The 22,937-nt window shown below is 40.7% G+C and overlaps 1 protein-coding gene across 9 annotated transcripts in view; it reads right to left on the reverse strand.

Moving 5' to 3' along the window:
* Positions 1–18,433, reverse strand: part of acaca (acetyl-CoA carboxylase alpha) — a 42,116-nt gene extending 23,683 nt beyond the window's left edge. For all 9 annotated transcript variants that reach the window (XM_053485808.1, XM_053485806.1, XM_053485807.1 and 6 more), the window contains exons 1-27: positions 18,301–18,433; positions 15,553–15,784; positions 9,493–9,625; positions 9,142–9,280; positions 8,685–8,794; positions 8,490–8,571; positions 8,306–8,404; positions 7,111–7,217; positions 6,898–7,008; positions 6,349–6,558; positions 6,056–6,226; positions 5,442–5,603; positions 5,130–5,293; positions 4,883–5,033; positions 4,692–4,795; positions 3,731–3,958; positions 3,432–3,582; positions 2,946–3,080; positions 2,592–2,738; positions 2,228–2,416; positions 1,946–2,046; positions 1,753–1,841; positions 1,436–1,560; positions 1,219–1,332; positions 1,019–1,132; positions 564–653; positions 353–471 (exon numbers count right to left, since the gene is read on the reverse strand). In XM_053485808.1, coding sequence (XP_053341783.1) covers positions 353–471; positions 564–653; positions 1,019–1,132; positions 1,219–1,332; positions 1,436–1,560; positions 1,753–1,841; positions 1,946–2,046; positions 2,228–2,416; positions 2,592–2,738; positions 2,946–3,080; positions 3,432–3,582; positions 3,731–3,958; positions 4,692–4,795; positions 4,883–5,033; positions 5,130–5,293; positions 5,442–5,603; positions 6,056–6,226; positions 6,349–6,558; positions 6,898–7,008; positions 7,111–7,217; positions 8,306–8,404; positions 8,490–8,571; positions 8,685–8,794; positions 9,142–9,280; positions 9,493–9,625; positions 15,553–15,755 — 3,548 coding nt within the window. In that variant the 5' untranslated portion in view covers positions 15,756–15,784; positions 18,301–18,433. The remainder of the gene's footprint in view (positions 1–352; positions 472–563; positions 654–1,018; positions 1,133–1,218; positions 1,333–1,435; positions 1,561–1,752; positions 1,842–1,945; positions 2,047–2,227; positions 2,417–2,591; positions 2,739–2,945; positions 3,081–3,431; positions 3,583–3,730; positions 3,959–4,691; positions 4,796–4,882; positions 5,034–5,129; positions 5,294–5,441; positions 5,604–6,055; positions 6,227–6,348; positions 6,559–6,897; positions 7,009–7,110; positions 7,218–8,305; positions 8,405–8,489; positions 8,572–8,684; positions 8,795–9,141; positions 9,281–9,492; positions 9,626–15,552; positions 15,785–18,300) is intronic.
* Between the last annotated feature and the right edge of the window lie 4,504 nt (positions 18,434–22,937).

A 22,937-nucleotide genomic window follows, 5' to 3' on the forward strand; every position in this document is an offset into this window, starting at 1 on the left:
AAACCAAAGAGTGGCACTGGTTAAGCAGAGCCAATCAAAGTGCTGAGCATGCAAAAATCTTATTGGCCCCGTTTAGTTAGCAAGCAACACTATCTAAATTAAATACCACTATTAAAGCATTTGCGTTTACATAAAAATTATTCTGTAAGAAGTTATTAATAGAGCGCATATACCTTAATGGTGGAGGCGGAGCTTAGCTTATGTTTATGCAAAGTTAGTGATGAACATCCCTGGGCAATTCACCCCTTGCCTTTTATCCCTATTCTCCTTCAAACTGTCAACACTAAAGTGGCTTGAATTAGGGTGGGTGAAATAGTATTTTAAGGATTCAAAGCATAATATTTTGGGGCACCTGTTTGGATGCGAGGTGGGCAGCATGAACTGAAACTCCACGATGCACGTATTGTCCCTTAGCTGTCTGTGCTGGACGCTGTTGAGCTCGTACGCTATGTACGCTCTTCGAACATACACCTGATGAAGACAAGAATCCTGATTCCTTAAAAATCTTTCTAAGAAAAAAAATAATAAAATAAATACGTCATGCAAGAAGTACCTTCACGTACCTCTAGAGCGGCCATCCGGACCACCTGGTTGCTGTGGTAGAAGAAGTTGGGCAAAACGTCAAAGATGGACGTCTCGGACAGAATGAGTTTCTAGACGATGAAAAACGAGAGGAAAAATTATGGGAGACAACTTGACGTCACATTCATCAATCCAGCGGATTAATGAACGACTTCATCAACAGACTTTTAATTAAGCCTCATGTTCCGTTTACTACTTTGGAAAGAAAGTACTAATTTAGGTCACACCTGTACGTCAAAATTATAAGTCATGTAAACAATATTTATAAAAATGTATACCCTTTAATCCTCTCAGTCTTAATAAAATCACATGGGCCATGGAAATGAGGTTTCCCAACAGAAAGTTCCACATGTGACCAGCAGATGGTGCCACAGTCTAAAGATTTCACTCATTCCACTGCACAAAGGATTCAGCAATCGAAATAGTAGATGTGTACCTGCAGGTTCTCAATGCAGAACTGATGGCCGTACATGTCGATGGCAGAGAGGAAGATGGACTCCACCTGGTTGTGGCGCAGTTCGTATGAAGGCAGGTGAGACGCGATCAGCACCTTCGAATCGAAGCCAGGAGAGCTTTAGTAACTCATTCAAGCAGCTTCCCTGAAATTGGTTCTGTTGTGTGTGTTTGTGTGTGTACCTGGCGGGCACGCAGAGCCACTTTGGCGTTGGTGGTCTTGCTGAGCTGGGTGAGCTCGGTAAGAATGGCCATGAGCTCATCGGTCAGCGTGGGGTCCCGCCCACACAACTGATCCTAGAGACGAACAGAGTGAGATAAGAAGTTGACGAATCGAGTTGAGGTACAGTAGAATAACCCGTGTGTGTGTGTGTGTGTGAAGGGGCAGGTGTGTACTTACAATCAGCATGGTAACCAAAGAGTTCTTCTTGGTGACTTGTGCATGAGAGAAGATGTAGTTAAGCACGTTGGCCATGTCGCCTTTGTTTTCCTCACGCAGCGTGAACACACACTTGTCATAGTGACCTGAAATCACAGAAAGATTTTCTGTCCATTATTCTTCACACACACCCACACCCATGTGTCCATTTTGGACAAATATCTCTAGCATTTATTAAAGGCTCGGTTACAACCTGTACAGTTTTTCAACACAGAATAGACATCAACATCATTATTATTTGTGTGATGTTTGTCTGTATGATGAAGAACACAGCTCACCGTGCTGAAACTGCACCTCCACCTTCAGGTACTGCCTGAGTAAATCCATCACCACCGCCCTCATGTGGCCGCGGATACCGCTGCGATATCTACGGATGCATTTGTTTGGATAAACACGAGTACACGAAACTATTGGAACAGCAGTTTGGATTTAATAAGAACGTGTGTGTTGTTTGACTGTATTGTAACTGACTTCTGGACGAGCTGCACAATGCTCTGCGTGTTCATAAAGAAGACCTCGCGCTCCGACTTCCTGTTTAAGGTTGCTGCGTGGCTGTCTAGGATGCTGGCGATCTGACACAGAAAAGCAGGAACGATGATGATGAGCAGCGAAAGCAATACAATCATGTTTCATTATTTACACTGGATGCATATAAAGCAAAAATTATTTAACAATAAAATAAAAAAAATAAATGTTAAGAAAACACAAAGTCCGAATGTGTGTGTACATGTGTGTATTCATGAGTGTGTGTACCTGTTGGCTGGGGAACTGGCAGAGCACAGAGGTTATGTTACTCGCATACTGCGCCATCTCCTTTTTGATGGCCTTCTCTACAGCTGGGGGGATTCGACCCGATACGCTCGTCATGATGTCCTGCAGCTCCAGCAGGGGCAGCGACGGATCCCGCAGCGTCTTCATCAACCGCTCCACCCACTCCTTCAGCTGAGTAGACACACACATGGTTTAGCATTACTATTATTATTAACATCACTGTTGGAAAATGCTGATATTGACTTATTTTGCGTTGGTGTGGGAGAGACAGAGTGTGTGTGTGTGTATGTGTGTGTGTGTGTGTGTGTGTGTGTGTGTGTTGTGTGTGTGTGTGCGCGCGCTTTACTCTGCCACTGAAGAAGGGTTCGGGTAGGCAGTAGCCGTTCATGATGTGCACCAGGTGGTCCAGAGTGCTATGAAAGACTCGGTGCAGTTTTTCTCCCCTGAGAGCCACGGCCTGGACGATGGGTAGCACTCCGGTATGCAGCTCCGCCTAGACCACACACACACACCAAACACACAGCTAAATATTTTTTACCTCACACCTTCTAACCCAGTTTCAGTCCTAATATATCCTGAATTTGCCATGTAACAAGTCCAAACGACCAGGGGCGGAGCTTAGGTTTCTATTTTATTTAATTAGTTACATCATGTAACGAGCTGAAATGTAAAACAGTGGGAAAACAAAACAAAACCCTACCTGCTGCACCCTGCTGGGGTCGTCCAGCTGCAGTTTGGCTATAACGCACCCCGGTTCCAGCACGGCTCCTGCTCGCTTTACGTAGTGAATACATCCCGACTCTGCTGCAGTCAGCGTCATCACCATCTTCATCACCTGGCCATGCACACACGCACACACACTTTTAAAAGCATCTCTGCATCACATAATGAAAACTAACCATTAAGCAATTTCAACTCATCAAAAGCAACTGTTTTCCAAGAGAGGGGAACTACTTAAAGCAGCGGTAAGTAAGCTTGCTTGTCCTGTACACATTTCCTATTACACATGAATTATCTGGAATTAATTCAAGAAGAAGAGGAAGAAAAAGAAATCCAGCCCCGGAGCTCTGAATAACGTTTCAAGACGTGACATAAGCAGCTTTATTTTTTTCTTCCAGGTCCATTATATGCATAAATCACTACTGTAGCTGCAACAATAGCACAAGAACACTTCGCCCACGCATACCTCGATTTCAGCGTAGCACTGGCCCGCGAACACATGACCTCCGTCCTCCACCGAGTACTGGATGAGTTTACCAGCAGACGGAGAGCGCAGCAGCGACGGGTCGTTCTCCTTCTCAAACACGCACGTCTTGTTACCAATGGTGATGCGGTACCTACATGAAAAAAAGCACACGCTGAAAACAGCCCACACACACACACACACACACACACACACACACACACACACACACTCCTAGAGCTACTGGAGTCTCACTGCCTCCAAATCCTAAATACAAAGAGGAGTCAAAGTAAGAGTCGCACCGGTCCACTTCCTCCTTCATGTAGGTGGTGTAGCTGCTCCCGTCGTAGGACAGCAGCAGACCGCCGTCGCTGAGCCGGTGCACGTCCACTTCCACTGACGAGCTGTTCATGATGAGCACGTAGGAGTTCGGAGACTGACGAGTCACCTTCAGCACGTACTTTATGCCCTCGTAGATGAGTTCCACGTCGACCGTGTTCACTAGTGTATGGGCTGCCAACACCTGACCCCTGCAGAGAGAGAGAGAGAGAGAGAGAGGGGAAGGGAGAGCAAAAGGAAAAAGTAGAGGAAGGACAAAAAAATATAGAAGGAAAAAAGTTGAGATGAAAGAAAGAAGGAAAAAAGGATCAAAAGAATGAAAAGAAAGAAAGGCAATTAAAAGAATACGTAGAAAGGAAAGAATAAAGAATAAACAGAGGAAGGAGGAACAAAAAAACGAAAATTAGGCAGACATAAATCAAATGAGGAATGAAAAGATAGAAATAAAGGATGGAAAAATTAAAGGAAGGGCAAGTGAAAGAGTAGGAGGGAAAGAGAGAAAATAATGGAAAGGAAAGGCAAGAAAATTAAGGAAAGAACACAATAAGTCAAAAACAAAATTTAAAGATAGTAGCAAAAAAGAAAAGGACGTAAGAAGTTATTAAAAGTAAGGATGTGAAAAATACAGAGAAAAAGGTACAGTAGAAGCCCAGGATGGAAGAAAGGACAACAAATAAGAAGAAATATAGGCAGGCAAATATAGAAGAACAAAAATAGCGTGATGGCAAGCAGAGTAAAAAGAGAAAAGTAAAGAAAAGGAAGATAAAAAAAAGTGAAGGAAGGAAGAAAGAAATGGAGGGAAAAACGGAAGGAAACAATAACGTAAAAGATAGAGGCTGAAGCACACGTTAAACAGTAGGACAGAAAGTGAGAGATTCGAAAGACAGAGCAGATTTCTCAGTGCTTGTAGGAGTAAAGTCTCACCTCTCGAGAGAATGCAGGAAGTTGGACACGCTGTTTCTGAAGTTTACATCCGCCACATGCAGCGCGCCACTCACTATCCCCAGGATGGTGTCCGGACGCTCAGCCTACATAACGGAAGGACGGTTTTTTTTCTGATGAAATGTGTGTAAAAAGTCTTTATTTAAGTCTACGGTGGTGTAAAAACCTGTTACCTGCATTTTCTCAGAGATGAGTCGGTCAAGCCAGCCCGTGTCGATGCTGTTGTGCTGGAAGCTTTCGGTCTCCAGCAGCTTAATCAGATACTCCACGGTGGTCCTGAAGTCTCCTCTGATCGAGAGCTCCTTCAGAGCCACCACCAAGTTCCTGATTTAAAAAAGAAAAGAAGATACTGTAATTAAGATTATTACACACACACACACATTTACACGCAGTTGTACACGGTTACAATATCAAACGTACGAGATAGCCTCTTCACGGTTTTCCCCCCAGGAAAAGCAGTGACCAAACTGTGAGTCGGCGAACTCGTGGAGCCCCCCGGCGGCCGCTACGCTGAAGTAACCCCAAACGTTCTTGTTGCTGCGGAAGTTCAGCTCCTGCACCGTGCCCGAGCTCGGCTTAAAACCCTGAGGGGGGTAAAAAAAAAAAAAAAAAAACAAGCAGCTTTTCCCTCACATCCTTCCTTAAGTAAGGTATGTTCCTTGTAGTAAATAATCTTAGCAGTCACATATTGTGTGCTTAATGTATCCTTGATATATCGACATACACACGTACCTCATCAGGGTTCTCGCTGGTGATGCGAGCTGCGATGACATGTCCTCGCGGGGAGGGGGCGGTAGAGAGCGCTTCGAAGTCGATTGGGGAGTCTCCCCATGGCTGCACGCCGTACAGCATGCGGATGTCCTTGATGCGGTGCAGAGGGATTCCCATGGTGATCTAAGACACACACGTGCAAAATAAATCCACTTTCACACACTGCTTTATTAGCAGAGAGTTTGTTAGCTGTATTCTGGTTTTCATAGTAACGCCTTATATGGGGAAAATTCCTAAGAGTATTATTTTCTGTAATACTTTTCCGCTATGATCCCTTACTCCCTTTCAGTCTAACAGCATTAACCCTTCTCCCAGATACACACTGACCCGAGAGCATGCGTGACCTACAAGCAGAACAATACGCGCATGTGTGTTACAGAAAACAAGCTGTCATTATGTCTATTGCAAAACTAAGTGACACACACACACACACACACACACACACACACACACACACACACACACACACACACACACACACACACACACCACACACCACACACACGGTGACCCACCTTAAATGTACACTAAGACATTATTACACAGAACAAAGGAACTCTCTCACACACACTCACCTGCAGCTGTGCAGCGGGCAGGTTCACATCAGCCACCATCTCGGTGCAGGGGTGTTCCACCTGCAGACGCGGGTTCAGCTCCAGGAAGTAAAAACTGCCATCCTGACTGTAGAGATACTCGACTGTTCCTGCACTGACGTAGCCCACCATCTTGGCCAGCTTCACTGCACACTGGGAGAAACACACATACACACACACACACAAATCATTACTAACGGTTTCTAACATAAATCTGAAACATATCCCTCTAATGATAATTTACTTATTTATTTTGTTTGTTTCTTTGTTTGTACCCGCTCCATATTCTCGAAAACGTCAGAGGTGGCGATGGTGGCCGGCGCCTCTTCTATGATCTTCTGGTGCCTGCGTTGAACCGAGCAGTCTCTCCCGAACAAAGAGATGGCGTTGCCGTACTGATCGGCCAAGATCTGCACTTCCAGATGCCGCGCATGCTTGGCGAGACGCATGACGAAGATGGGCGACCCGGGCACCTCCGTTTGCACCTGCAAAAAAAAATAAATAAATAAAAATCTGCTTTTAAAGTTTAGGTAAAATTTTATTAGTACTCAATATTTATCTAACGTCACATGTCATTTTTGTTAGCTCTTAAGTTGGATGACGTTTAACTTAGCTAGACCTAGCTATCCAGTTAATGAATGCTAGTTAAACAAGAGTAAACCTGGCTAACGATCATTAACTTAAATCCCATGGCTAGTTCACCATATCAGAAATAAATGTGTTGTAAGCAAAATAATCAAGTGTCGTAATGCATCCAGTTGCAAAACAGAGTTTCCCTTGCATAATTTTTAAATGTAATGCATTTTTCATCCTGCACTTCTGACCTGTCGGAAGAGATTGGGGAAGTCATCTCCACTGTTGACCTTGCGGATACCTTTCCCTCCTCCGCCCTCGGAAGCCTTGATCATCACCGGGTAACCCACCTTCTCTGCAGCCTGTCAGACAGAACGTGCAGGTTAGACGTGATAGCAGGTGGCAGGAACTAGCCTAAGGCATTCAAAAAATTTCAGCTATGCTGTTGTGAATGTCGAGAGTACCTTAAGCCCGGCCTCCACGTCCTGGATGCAGCCCTGCTCGTAGAGCTCATTGGGTACGCTGATGATTCTCTTCTTTGGATCATTTTCCGACCACTCTACAGTTAATCCTTTTATTATATACAAAAACAGATACTCTTAGATTTTTGTGGAATGGCTTCTTAAATTTGGTTTAAACAAAAATCTATTTTAAAATTTGGGGGTTTAACAATGACTCAGCATATGCTGTATTTAAGATTTAGGGGTTTTATGTGGACCTAACCTGAGCTACTTAACCAGTTTGGGGTTTTACGTTACCTCAGCCCAAGCTATTTTACCATTATGGGGCTCTATATAGACCCGACTCAATAACTGTCTCAACCTACAGTATATGGACTCAACCCAAGATATTTTTGCATGATGGGGCTCTTTATAAACTTGACCTAAGCTATATTAGCACTTTGGAGCTCTATATGGACTTAACATGAACTATTTTAGGATTATGTCAAGTTATTTTATTACTTTGAGACTTTGCGACTTGACCTAACATTTCTTCTTTTTTTTTGTTTTTTCCATTACAGGGAGTCAACCCAAACTACTTCTGCATTTTGGGGCTCTATATGGACTCAACCCAAACTACTTTTGCATTCTGAGGCTATACACATGGACTCAACCCAAGTTATTAAATGATTATGGGGCTCTATATGGACTCAACCCAAACTACTTTGCCATTATGGGGCTCTATATGGACTCAACCCAAACTATTTCTGCATTTTGGGGCTCTACATAGACTTAACCCAAACTATTTCTGCAATTTAGGGCTCTACATAGACTCAACCCAAGTTATTTAATGATTATGGGGCTCTATATGGAGTGAACCCAAACTATTTTGCCATTATGGTGCTCTACATGGACTCAACCCAAACTACTTCGCCATAATGGGGCTCTACATGGACTCAACGCAAACTATTTCTGCATTTTGGGGCTCTATATGGACTTGACCCAAGGTTTTTTTTTTTTATTATTGGGCTTGACCCAGACTACTTTGGCACTACAGGGCTCTGTTTGGACTCTTATCTACATATTTTAGCATTACAGCGCTATATACTGTATAGACCCGACCCAAGTTACTAGAGTACTAGACTCGACTCAAGCTTTTCGATTTCTGATGCAACAGATTTTTTAACTTTTTATTAATTCCATGTGAAAATCACCACACCTGTTCCACTCCATGGTAGAGTGGGAATGCCGGCCGTCTGAGCCACAATGGACGATGCAATCTTGTCTCCCAGAGCCCACATCGCCTGACTGGGAGGCCCTATAAACCGGAAAACCAGAAACCATCAAAACAGACCTTTAGGCATCATTAAAATGCTTCAGATAGACATTGTGAGTAGACGAACCCATGAAGGCGATGCCATGTTTATGGAGGAGTTCTGGGAGTTTTGGGTTTTCGGAGGCGTGACCCCAACCAGCCCACACCGCCTAGCAACGGAAGAGGATTCATATTAACAGAAAGTAAAACTACCTGAATATAAATTATAACTGTAGAAAAATAATTATTTTTAATTAAACTTTACAAATTCTATAACGAATACCTGAACTGGAATACGCTTAGCGATGTCCAGAATGAGCTCCGCGTTGGCGTAGTTGTTATTGTTGGTTCCTCCAGGGACGGGTACATAATGATCAGCCATTTTTATGTACTCTGTGGGTAACGAGGAAAAAAGGAATGTGTTGAACCACTTACTTGGTTCTAGGTACGTTATAATAGTGTGCAAAACAAGTTCCTGTTGCTAGTGAATGGATGAGCCAAAAACATATAATCTGTTCGGATTGAATTCAACAAACAACCTTGAGGAGACCTTGTCCATTCATCAGCGGAGACACTTCTTCTTTCACGTCACTAATCAGTAGCTCTTTCTGTATTAATTAGGCCACGCTCGGCCGTGACAAAGCCAGGCTGTACTGTATAAACTGACATAATATATTCAGCCTTGCCAGTGAATGGCATACATTCTTTTTCCTTTTCGTTGGCGTGTATCGTTCCCTCACCCGCATTGGCCTTCAGGTCCTCAGGGGTGACCATGACGACGAAGCGGATGGCGCGCTCGTTCCGAAACATCTCGTACGCCCAGCGCCGGATGGAGCGCATGCACTTTACAGCAGCGATCCCGTTATTAGCGATTAGCACCTGCAAAATGCATGCACATATTAAACAGGGTGCCTACGCAGAGTTCTATAGTGAAGTTTTGTTCAGGGTCACTAGGCAACATGGAATGAAATGGATGAAACTTGCCTTGCAATTTCTCAGAAAGAAAACAAGCATGATGCTCAGGTTCTAAACTGGTTCCTTTTAAGCTTTCATTCTTAATTAACCCAGATTTCCAACGTGATGCAATTTACCTTCTCGATGACTTTGTTTCCTCCGAAGCGGGTAACGAACTCGGCAGGTGAGGCCACAGTAAAGTCCCTGTGCAGGTCTACACGTCTGCGGTCACGCCCCTGCTTTACCAGGTGCAGACCAGACATACTGGGCCTTAAAGAAAATAAAAACACCAACATAAGTAATAAACTTAAACTGAAGTAATAAACTAAGTATGATGTCATTCATTAAAAACGTCTTAGACAGGTGCGGCTCGTATTAACAGATATCTTATACAGGTAAACATCAGAGTGCTTACTTTGTACACATCCAAAGCACTTGTATATCAAAGAGGATTTCCCAAACTAAATATAAAGTGAAAATAAAACAAATGAACCTGCACTTTAACGAGAGGAGACTTGTGACTGGTGTGAGGGAGACGAGAGAGAGGAGGAGGGGCGTTATTGTGTAGGATGACTTTCACCCTCACTAACGGAATCACTCTGTTTTGTCACTGGAATCTTTTATCTTTTGTGTGACTTTAACAAGGAACCTCTCTAATGACACTTTTGCTTTTGCCTCCTTTTAAGGATTTCACAAAAAATGTGGTGATGTGTCATCATTCAAGAGATTCATCTCCTGCACCGCTGCAGCAATTTTTAACCTTTACTTCAGTACAGTTACTGTACACCTGGACACAAAATTAAAACAAATGCTGTAAGTGTGCACACACACACGTGGTCATGACGTTACAGTAAACAGTACACACGCGAACGGATGCTGACTATACGAGTAACGCACATCCACTGACTCGTGATTGCGTGAAGCTCAGCAGGTACTATCGAGTTAAAAACTTGGACATTTTTATTATCTTGCAAAACACAGTTACCCACAAGTTACCCACACTCTAGGGTTTTATTGTTATATATATATATATATATATATATATATATATATATATATATATATATATATATTACAATTATATTAATTAATTATATAGCTCCACAAAATTCCATAAAAGGAAAAGTTGAAACCAAAACACCATTGAGCCGCACTCAATCTTCGCAGTAAGCTTTCGAAAATCATATGATGTTAAGCCGAGGTTTATCTTATTTTTTTTTTAAACAGGATTTCCATGAACACCCTTCCATGAACAATTCTTTCTTGTGTAAACACGATTAATTAGTTTCATGTTTAGTCTAATAAATGAGGATCGCTGTTCTGAGTATACGTCATACACTAATACTTTCTTTTAGGAAGTAAAGGCTTCAACTTTATTACTTTACTTTTCATTACTTCATTACTCAGTTTATGAGTAAAGCACTCAATGAATTTATAACTTAGAAGAAAAAAAAGGAGTGAGAATCCAGAAACTGTGTGTGTGTGTCTGGATTCCGCATGGCCTGATATTACGCTGTTACATCATCACTGGTATGCTGGTAAAAGGAGCCACTGAGATAGAGGCATGCTGTGATCCTCAGTAACCCCTAACACACACACACACACACACACACACACACACACACACACACACACACACACAGAGAGGTCTGTCTGTCCTCTACTTGCTCAACACACATGCTCCTGTCCGCCAATAGGAAAGACTGGAACACAGGGAGGGTCTCAACCTCGCGCAACAGGAATTTCACGACTTGCTGAAACATACAGTACAGTGGAAAAGATTTAGGAAGGTGTGGGGGGAAATTATTTAAAGTAAGAATGCTTTTAAAAAATATATTTTTTTTTCAATAACAAAAACATTTATAAATAGGGTGCATGACTAACTAGTGTTACCAAGCAAATATTATTAATTTCTTATGGATTTTGAAATACAGTCATTAACTGAGACAGAAGCAGCTGTTTAGGAAGATTAAAACTGGGTGAGGAACAGCGAACCGTGCTACTAAGGCGAGGTTGTTGAAGACATATTTACGTCACAGGTCCATACACATCCAGGGCAAGACTAAGATCATGTCCATACATAGCTGGGGATTTTAAAAAACATATTTTTCTCCTTTTTTTATTTTATTTTATTTTGTCTGTACAACCTACAAGTTAAAAATATATATTTGTCCAAATAAAAACACAAACCTCCCTGTTAAATGCAGTCAGGACACTCTAATAAACGGGGTTAATCACAATCCTCGACAAAATTTCATTATCTATTCCGCCATGTAGAAGCCCGACCCGGCCTCGTCCAGAACCGCCGTCGTTGTCTGCAGGGAGTTTTGTACGTAGCCGCAATGAGCTTCTTTCATAGTAACATTCAGGCTACAATCAGATCCTCTGTTTGTATGTACAGTATGTACAGTACACGCGTGTAAAAAGTACAAAAAGCAACGTTAACTGTCCTGCGATGGATTGGTACCCTGTCAACATTAACGCTGTCACTAACTTACAGTATGTACGTCCACTATTGTGGATATAAAATATCCTCATAAACAAAGCTGACGTCAAAGCAAGCAGACTAGCACACAGACATCATCTGCACACAAGGTGACGTTACAACAAGACCAAATCTCTGTTTCTCCGTGTCCACGCCGGAAAACCGGAAAAGTTACGGAAAATCTTCACCCCGGACGGAATTTTCCAAACGCTCCATTCTCAACGGCTCTTAACTTCGTTTGCATGTGGATGAAACGCCAGGATCTCAGATTAAAAAAATAAATAAAATACCCAGCTACGTGTGGACATAACCTGAGAACAGCAACAGGATACAAGGTAGTTACTGTATACTGCATCAGCAAGGTCTCATCCCAGGGACTGATTTCACAGCAGATTGGGGTTTCAAGCTGTTTTGAAGAAGAACAAAGAAACTTCATGTAGACTAATGGCAATGGAGAGGTCGGCCCAGGAAGATTAATGCAGCAAATGAAAACATGTCATGCTTCCTTTTATCTACACTCAACAAAAATATAAACGCAACACCTTTGTTTCTGCTTCATGAGATGGACTTAAAGATCTAAAATTCATTCCAGATACACAATATTACCATTTCTCTCAAACATTGTTCACAAATCAGTCTAAATGTGTGATAGTGAGCACTTCTGCTTTGCTGAGATAATCCATCCCACCTCACAGGTGTGTCACATCAAGATGCTGATCTGACATCATGAGTAGTGCAGTTGTAGTGCAGGTGTACCTTATACTGCCCACAATAAAAGGCCACCATATATATATATATATATATATATATATATATATATATATATATATATATATAGATAGATAGATACATATATATATATACACTCAAAAAAAAAAAAAAAAAAAAACTTTTTCATGACTGTGTATTTCAACAATAAATGTTGTAAAAAATCCAAATAACTTAACAGATTTTCACATCTTCACAAGGATTTAAAAATGTTTTCCATGCATGTTCAATTAACCATTATCAATGAATTAACATGCACCTGTTAAATAGTTGTTAAGACCTTAACAGCTTACAGAAAGTAGGCATTTAAGGTCACAGTTCTAAAAAAGCAGAACACTAAAGAGACTTGTCTACCGACTGTGAAAAACACCCAAAGAAAGATGCCCAGGGTCCCTGCTCATCTGCATGAATGTGCATTAGGCATGCTGCAGGGAGGCATGAGGACTGCTGATGTGGCTAGGGCAATAAATCGCCATGTCCGCACTGTGAGACGCCTAAGACAGCGCTACAGGGAGACAGGAAGGACAGCTGATCATCCTCGCAGTGGAAGACCACGTGTAACAACACCTGCACAGGATGGGTACATCCGAATATCACACCTGCGTGACAGGTACAGGATGGCCACAACAACTGCCCGAGTCACACCAGGAACACACAATCCCTCCATCAGTGCTCAGACTGTCCGCAATAGGCAGTCCATGAGGAGGAGATGCACTGCAGTACTTCAAGCAGCTGATGGCCACACCAGATACTGACTGGTACTTTTGATTTTGAGCCTCCCTTTATTCAGGGACACATTGTGAAACATTTTTAGTTTATGTCTTATGGTGTTGACTCTTAGTGTTCATACAAATATTTACACATTAAGTTTACTGAAAGTAAAAACAGTTGAAAGTCAGAGGACGTTTTTTTATTTGCTGAGTAATATATATATATATATATATATATATATATATATATATATATATAGTTTAATTACACTTTGCACATCCTATATAATTTATATCTCGGTAGCTCAAAAAGTTAAGGCTGTGGGATCCTGTTTGGAAGGTCATAGGATTCAAGCCCCAGCAACACCAGGTTGAGCCCTTGAGCAAGGCCTTTAACCCTATCTGCTCCAGGTGTGCTGTATTCTGGCATATCCCTTGACCCAAGCTGGTGGCTCAGTGTGCTAAGGGTCTGTGTATATAAAACACTAATATTTTCGAAAGCATTCTTACTTTTGATAATTTTTTATATATTGTATACATTATTACAATAACTCATGTCATTAGATTAGTGTAGCTCCTACTAAGGCTACTGGTTCAGCAAATCTTTGGTAATTAAACAGAAAACATGAATGATTTAGTGAAAAAAAGGTGAAGAATTTAATAAACGCTGAACACAGAGTGCGTTTATTACTGTAGCTGCTCATGCTGCAATATAGATACCTGTATAACGCAACACACTGATGATAAACACAGATAGAAGTGCCGTATCTATCTAACAGAAAGACAGTGACAAAAAAAAAAAAAAACTATGTGAACCTTTTGGAATTTCATGATTTTCTGCATTCATTTGTCATAAAATGTGATATGATATTCATACAAGTCAAGAGTAATGACAACTATAATGTGCCTAAAGTAGTAAACACAAAAAAATCTGATCTTTCATGTCTCTATTGAGAACAACTATACAAATCTCAGTGCTAGTGGAAAAAGTTTGAAGGTGTGGACTTGAGCTACAGTACTCTGACAAAAAAAAATGCTCAAAAAACTTCAATTAATAAATCAATAAGTGTTGACTTACATAAAGCTGGAAAGGGTTACAAAGTGATTTTAAAGAGTTTAAAAGGACATCCAGTCAAAATGACCCAAAGATCAATGAGGTAAAGAAACAACTCCGAGTGACAGCCAAAGGTTTGAAGGCTTCATTGAAGCTGTGCATCTGTGTTAATAAGTCTACAGTATGTAAAACATTGAAGAAGCAGGGTGTCCATGGCAGGACACCACGAAGGAAGCCACCGCTTACTTAAAAGAACATTGCTGCATGCCAGAAGTTTGTGAAAGAGCACATTGACTCTTCACAGTGGTATTGGTAAAAAGTTTTGTGCACTGATGAAATTGCAAAGATTGAACTATTTGGAAAGAACACGCACATGCGCCTGCAAAAAGGGCCTGCTTTTGTTGCATCAGGGTCTGGCCAGCTTGCAGTCATAGAGGGGAAGATGAATTCTCAAAACGTTCTTCAAGATAATGTGAGAATGTCTGTACGTCAGCTGAAACTCATGCAACAGGACAATGACCCGAAACACTGAAGCAGGTCCACAAAAGAATGGCTCAACCCAATAGAGACAGTATGAAAGGACTTGAAAAGAGTCATACACTTGAGATGTCCAAAGAATATGACAGACCTAAAGAAGTTCGGGCTAAAATGGGCTTCTGAATGATGTGCAGGTTTGATCCACAGCTACAGCTTGAGGTTATTGCCGCCAAGGTGGCGGGGTCTCCAATAAAGACATAAAAGATCAGAATTTTTCATGTTTTTATTTTAGACACAATATATTTGTCAATACTCTTGACTTAGATGATCAGATCACATTTAATACCAAATTAATGTAGAAAACCATAAAATTCCAAAAGGTTCAAATCTTTTTTTCTTGCCAGTGAAGGTAAACTGAGCTGAATCTTTTCTTTCAGCCACACACTCCCACCCACCCACCCCTGAGGGGCCCAACAAGGTATAGATCTTACTGACATACCACTGTGTTTTTAATTAAAATACAACAACAAAAACCTTTAGACTGACATGGCTAGATTTTTGCCCTCTGCCTTATGAAACCTGCTCAGGTCAAACCTGACACGCAGACCGACGAGACCATCCGAACGTTATCTAAATGACCGCAATTAAGACGTCTAATGACAGTGAGACGAGGCCGCGAAAACAAACAAACACAGACACTGACCTCATGTTGTGCAGCGGCCCATCCAGGCATTCGAAAGTGCTGTCCGAGCTGAGGGACGACGGAGACTCTGAGCGCTCCTTGTCTTCCACCGACAGCTCCGACTTGCCCAGCGTCTCATCCTCCGAGTTGTCCTCCGATACGGAACCGAGGATGAAGTGTGAAGCGGCCAAGGGCTTCTCCGCCGGGGCATCCTGCTCCGCCATGGCCGGACGACACTGGCAGGCTCCGAACACTGATGGCGAAAAGAAGGAGGGATGGATGAATGAAATATTCATGGGTGATGAAGAAAAACAAAACACTCAAGTAATACTTGGGAAAGAAAAAAAAAAGAATGGCTCCAACCTTCTTTTTTTTTTATAGCCTCCTCTAGAGAGTCCTTCAAGCACTCAAGGTGGAGAATTTAGAAATGAATTTGATGATATCTCACGTAGCCTTTACATTTTGGCTAAGTTTAGCCACCCACATGATGGGGTGTTTAAGTCCCCACCTTGTTGAGGCAGACCACACCTTATTTGGCTTTGACTGGATGGAAAACCAAACAACTCAGTGTGGACTGAAGGTCACTACTGCATCATCATCCGATCAAAACCAAACGCTGCAGAAATGAGACGATTCACAGAGTCTTAAGTTGAAGGACATGCTTTTGAACAAAATTGTCACTCTGAACTTTCTATACACCTTCTGTGTCACAGTCTCTTAAAAAAATGTGAAATATGGCTCAAAACCAACCAATAAAACTAAAAATAAACCTGTAGTTTCATTCCTTCTACATATTATCACTAGATTGTACTGTGCAACATGTTCAGTACAGCTTCATTAGTACAGCAGACATAAATAGTATTTTTTTAGCAAATATAAATAGATTTTTTTTTTTTTATTAAGAGTCAACATTGAAATGTTTACGGGTGGGAATCTCCTCTTTACATACACTAATCCTATAGGGACAGGAATCATCAGGAATCAACTAGGTCACGATAACTACGTCCCAAATCGATTTGCGCTACAATTCTATAACTATCAAGATTTTATAAATATCTTAATTCAATATCATGATAATATATTGTTTTTTACAATGATTTTTTTTTTTTTACAAATTTAAACCTTTTTTTAAGTAAAAAAATTCGTCCCGTACCACACCTGATGCCTTACTGCCTGCTAATGTGTGCATTTTTACCACGCCACCTGTAGGATTGCAGAGAAACTACAACATTTTACAGTTTTAAATGTCAAAAATATTCTTAAAAATCAATTTCCGAAATAAATTGGGGTAATTCAGAAAAAAAAGCACCCGATGGATTTTGTTATACTCCTCCTAGGAAATTTATACGATCGCCACTAAACCGGACCGAAGTAACCCAAAGACACTGAGGATGCAAAATTGTAGAGAGATTTTTGATATCTCAAACGAGTCAGTCGTGACGATGCCTTAAACCTATTTTGAAAAATGATTGATAACTTTCTGTGTTACGTTAAATTGACCGACACGTTCATTGACATAATAGTGTGATCCTTTTTTTCGAGCATCTGCGGCCTGCTCTACACACATACACCACAAAAGTTACACTTACACAACACATCTGTCTCACACACGTACACAGGCATACATTACACACATACATACTCACCTCACATCACATCACAAATGTTAACACACACTCTTACAAACTGACATCAGCCCTATAAAGTGTGTGACGTGTGCAGGTTGTGCGGTGCTCCCTGGTGGCGATGGCACAGGTGCTTGGGCCCGCTCATCGTTGTTTGCAACTATTATTATTTTATTATTTTCATTTTTATTACTTTCAGTTATAATACCAATGCATTACACTTTTTTATTTGTATTTTTTATTGCATGATATTCAAGTCATCTATTTATTTTGTTGTTGAACAAATTTGCAACTTATTAACTACTACAAAATTATACCATTATACCAATGAATATTAAGTTATAATAAATTAATTGATAGTATAATTAATTAATATTAATTGTAATTAATATTAATTATACAAAATATACACATAATTATACAAAATATACACATAACGACGATAGAAAGTTCATGACCTCATCCTGACCAATCAGAATCAAGAATTCGATATAATATGAATATATTAATATTCATGAGCAGTGGGCGGTTCTGGTGAAGAAAGACAACCGTAACAGTACCATTCGATTGAAATTAATACTGTAAGATGAGACTTTCAGACTAAGAATATCACTTAAAGTTACACTCGAGACACGAAATCATGTATTTTTTTATGTTAAAAATTAATATTTAAAGTTCCTAAATCTCAGCGCAGAGTGTGACCTCAACACACACACACACACACACACACCTTGCCGAACCTGACAAACGGGTCCACACGCGTGTCTAATGTACAGCAGGCACAAAACGCACACACACACTGCTACGTGTGGCTAATAAATTTATAAGATTGTGGCGAATAAACCGTTTTTTTTTTTGTTTGTTTGTTTATTTGTGTTGTGTGCGCGTGCAGGAAAAAATAACGGCGTTACTGCTTTAAAATCCAAATAAATAAATAAATAGAAAAATAAATAAATAACACCGCCAACGACGCTTGCACACATTTTAAAAATGTGAAATGCAAGAAATTATTGCTTTCCCGAGTTTACGGTTTATACTGAAATTTCTACTGACTCTGAAAAGATGCGCGAGACGCCTTTTAAAAGCCGGCTAACATCCAGCTAGCGCTTCTCAGCTAATTTAACCTTAACATTATTTTACTCACCGTGAGAAATAAGTCGGCAAGCTATTCTGAAGCGATATTCCCGACGAATTTAACACACGCTTTATTTCTCTCAACCTCCAAACAGCAGCATGTCTGGTCCCCCTAAAGCCTCACTCACTCTGACAGCGCGACATCACAGTGCTACGATACGGAAGCGCTATCATTTAAATCCCACCCATATTCAGGATTTATCACTGCGATTGGTCCACACTGAGGATTCACGCCCCAGAGACGGTCTCTGATTGGGCGCTCTTGCCAGTCATTCACAGATCTAGGAAGCGTTAAGCCGGAATATGAGTGGAAAAAAATTAACACGGCGTTGAGGAACGAGGTTACTGCAGACCGTCGAACTATGACCTTATAGAGACTCACGCCGCAACTGTGAGCCAATAGGATTTCGGATGGCAGGCAAAGGCGGGATCCTGGATGCAAATGAGCAGAGGTGTAACCAATGAGGAAGAGGCTTTCGAGCGCCGCGTGTTTGTGCGCGGTATGGCCTGATCCGACTGAAATTAATTCATAAATTAAAGGTGACGGGACATAAGGATGGAGGGAAAGATGCTCAGGGAAAATGGTGACAGTCAGATCCTGATATCATTCTCAGTTTGTTTTCAAACTGGTTTTACCTTTATGTATGAAATATATACTTAATGTAACAAATAATAAATAAAAAATCAGTTCAATATTAATATTAAATGTTAAAGGGGGAAAGAAGAGTTACAAATAATTATTAAGTTTTAATAGCATTAGGGAAATTTCTGTACACACACAGGAGTTTGAATTAAGCTTCTAATACAATGTGTTTATTTATTCGGCCTGTTGGCATATTAGTTTGCACTGTTGTCTTGTCTGGGTTCGATTCCCTCCTCAGGTCTGTGTGCATGTTCTCCCCATATTTAATTGGCTTAATCTGGGTACTGTGGTTTCCTCCCTAGGTTAGGCCCCCAAAGTGACCACTGTAGTTATACCCATTTTACAACCATGGTAGGTGTACACATGCATTCACACACTATAGGCAATTTAGAAATGCTAATTGGCCTAATCTGCAAAAAAAAAAATTGACTGTGGGAGGAAAACCGGAGTACCCAGATGAAACCAACCAAGCCCGGGGAGACAATGCAAACTCCATGCACACAGACCAGAGGCGGGAATCGAACCGCAAAGTACAAGGGGACAGTGCTAACCACTGACATTATTTAAACCAGGGATTCATAAATCCATTACTGAGCATTTGTATTTTACTCTTTAGCAGTTGTTACTGACCTGAAACTCTTGGTCTCTCTTGTTTGAGCATCACTAGTGCTGGGATGCCACCATTGGGGTCTTAGGAAAGGCACCTAACACTTTGACCTATACAACCTGAGCCAGGTTGTGACAGTAAGGGCATCAGTCATAAAACCTGTCAACGCAACATGTGTCCAATGTGGTGACCAGTAGGATAAAAGGGACAAAGCCCAAGGGGAAAAAAATGGTGTTATGTATGCTGATCTATTAATAGGTGTGCTGATCTATTAATGCACTCACAACCCATCAACCCACATAAACTACTTGGGTATTGAAGGATATGTTGGTATCATACTGAAAATGATATTAGGTCTAGTTACTCTGCCATCGTGTTTAGCCTAACAAAGAGTGGTGACTTATATTTTTTATATTTTGTGCTGCTGATTAAAAGATCTAATCCCGATAATTTCAACATATAACCTTTATCTTAGCTCAATGGTAATTTGCTTTGAGCAAATAAAAAAAGGAACATTTAATGTCAAAATGCTTCATCAAAGAGCTGCCTTTAACATAGTGACCCACATGCACTTGCACAATGATGTTCAGTACCTAATCTCTTGGAAATATTATATATCTCTAGCTAACTGTAGATAGAGCCGAGTCCTTCTAATATTGCAGCACCTTAGACCTGTGCTCACCCAAACGTATCACACAGACGCCGTCGACTATTGTGTAAAGAGTTTGATTAAGAGCGTTGAAATATCACTCTTGTGCAATCTTGATATTAGGTACAAGCTCAGCTCAAAGTTTAGAGATCATGCAGACATCACCTGTTCAACAGACAGATTAAACTGGCAGCAAGCCTTAAAACCTTAAAAGGAAATATGTTGGCCAAGCAAAAATATACATGGCGACATTTACCTTAGATATAACCAGCAGAAAAAAAAGGCTTACTTTCACAGTCATGCGTTTTTATTATCAGATGCACGTCAACAATCGGCATCATCATAACAATATACAGGGGTCGGACAATAAAACTGGAACGCCTGGTTTTAGACCACATTAATTCATTAGTATGGTGTAGGGCCTCCTTTTGCAGCCAATACAGCATCAATTCGTCTTGGGAATGACAGATACAATTCCTGCACTGTGGCCAGAGGGATTTTGAGCCATTCTTCTTGCAGAATAGTGCCCAGGTCACTACGTGATGCTGATGGAGAAAAACGTTCCTGACTCGCTCCTTCAAAACACCCCAAAGTGGCTCAATAATATTTAGATCTTGTGACTGTGCAGGCCATGGGAGATGTTTAACTTCACTTTCATGTTTATCAAACCACTCTGTCACCAGTCTTGCTGTTGTATTGGTGCATTATCATCCTGATACACGGCACCGCCTTCAGGATACAATGTTTAAACCATTGAGTGCACATGGTCTTCCAGAATGGTTTGGTAGTCCTTGGCAGTGAAGCGCCCATCTATCAGAAGTATTGGACCTGGGGAATGCCATGATATTGCAGCCCAAACCATCACTGATCCATCCTCATGCTTCACCCTGGGCATGCAACAGTCTGGGTGGTACACTTCTTTGGGGCTTCTCCACACCGTAACTCTCCCGGATGTGGAAAAGACAGTGAAGGTGGACTCATCAGAGAACAATACATGTTTAACATTGTCCACAGCCCAAGATTTTCACTGCTGGCACCATTGAAACCGGCATTTGGCATTGGCACGAGTGACCAAAGGTTTGGCTATAGCAGCCCAGCTATGTACATTGACCTGATGAACAGTTTTGATGGAAACAGGAGAGTTGAGGTGGATATTTAAGTCTACAGTGAGTTGGGCAGCTGTGGTTTTATGTTTTTTGGATACAATCCAGGTTAGCACCCGGACATCCCTTTCAGACAGCTTCCTCTTGTGTCCACAGTTACTTCTGTTGGATGTGGTTCGTCCCCCTTGGTGGTATGCTAACATTACCCTGGATACCGTGGCTCTTGAAACATCACAAAGACTTGCTGTTTTGGTCACAGCGAGACATGCATTAACAATTTGTCCTTCTTTTGATCTTTGGTATGTCACCCCTAATGTTGTGTGCATTGCAAAACTGTGCTATTACTCTGCTAATGAAAACTTCACACTCTGCCCCCACTGGTGGAATGTGCAATTAATGAAGATTGGCCATCAGGCTGGTTAAATTTAGCCATGAAACCTCCAGCACTAAATTGGCCAGTGTTTTAGTTTCATTGTCCAACCCCTGTAAGTGTCACTGATAAAAAAAAAAAAAAAAGAAAAACAGTATTTTTTGAATATTGTTCACACTTTTATTAATGATTGAGATCATCAAACAAATTTAAATATAACACAAAGAGAACCTGAGTAAATACAAAAGTATGATTTAATTTGTTATGGGAAAAAACCTAATGTGAAAAAAGTAATTGCCCCCTAAACCCCAAATAACTTAACTTAATAACACGCTTTTGCAGCAACAACTGCAAAGCGTTTACGATAACTGCTAATGAGTCTTTCCCACCGCTGTGGGGGAATTTTGTTTTAATTCAGCCAAATTGAGGGGTTTTCGAGCATGAATAGTCTTTTCAAGGCAATAGCATAATACTAGGCCACTTAAAACCTCCTTATCAATTATGGCACGTCATCCAGGTCCTGAAACTTTTGCCACATCAATCTACAGAATATTTGCCCAAAAATCTTGGAGATAATCAGGATAATCTTTTGGCATATTTTGTGACAATATATGGTGTTTATTTTGGTCAGCAGTGGATTTTGCCTTGAAACTCTCCCATGGATGCCATTTTTGCCCAGTCTCTTTCTTATTGTTCAATCATAAACACTAATCTTACCAGAGGCAGGAGAGGCCTAGTAATTAATCTTTAGTTTAATTACAAACTGCATTTGGCATTTATTCAGGTTATATTTGCGTTATATTTTAAAATGTGTTTGAAATAATTTAATTTAATTTAATTTAATTTTATTTTATTTTTTCATGTAAAAAAAACTAACGCTAATTCTCATTTTGAAGGCCTTTGAATCTGATTTGTAAAGAATAAAAGAATCAACACTATGACATGAAGTGGACACAATGTCCTCCTAATTTCAGATCATGTTTGTACATTTTGTTTGTATATTACCAAAGCACACAGTTTAGTAATAGTCTGTGTGATAACTACTTTCCCCTGTTTCTGTTTATCAGATAGCAGTTTGACCCGCAAACGGGCAAAAAATATGTTGGATTTAAAGCCAACATCAATACCTGAACCTGCTGTTGTCCTGGATATGTCCAGGTCAAAGTTAGGAGTTTATAGGAGCATTATAAAAATCATGATTTACACATATCACCAGTGCTTTCCCTTTCTAAAAGTACATAACCTACATCAAAAAACATCATATTAGATTGTTAA

This window comes from Clarias gariepinus, chromosome 24 (assembly GCF_024256425.1).
Source record: "Clarias gariepinus isolate MV-2021 ecotype Netherlands chromosome 24, CGAR_prim_01v2, whole genome shotgun sequence".
Classification (NCBI taxonomy): Eukaryota; Metazoa; Chordata; class Actinopteri; order Siluriformes; family Clariidae; genus Clarias; species Clarias gariepinus.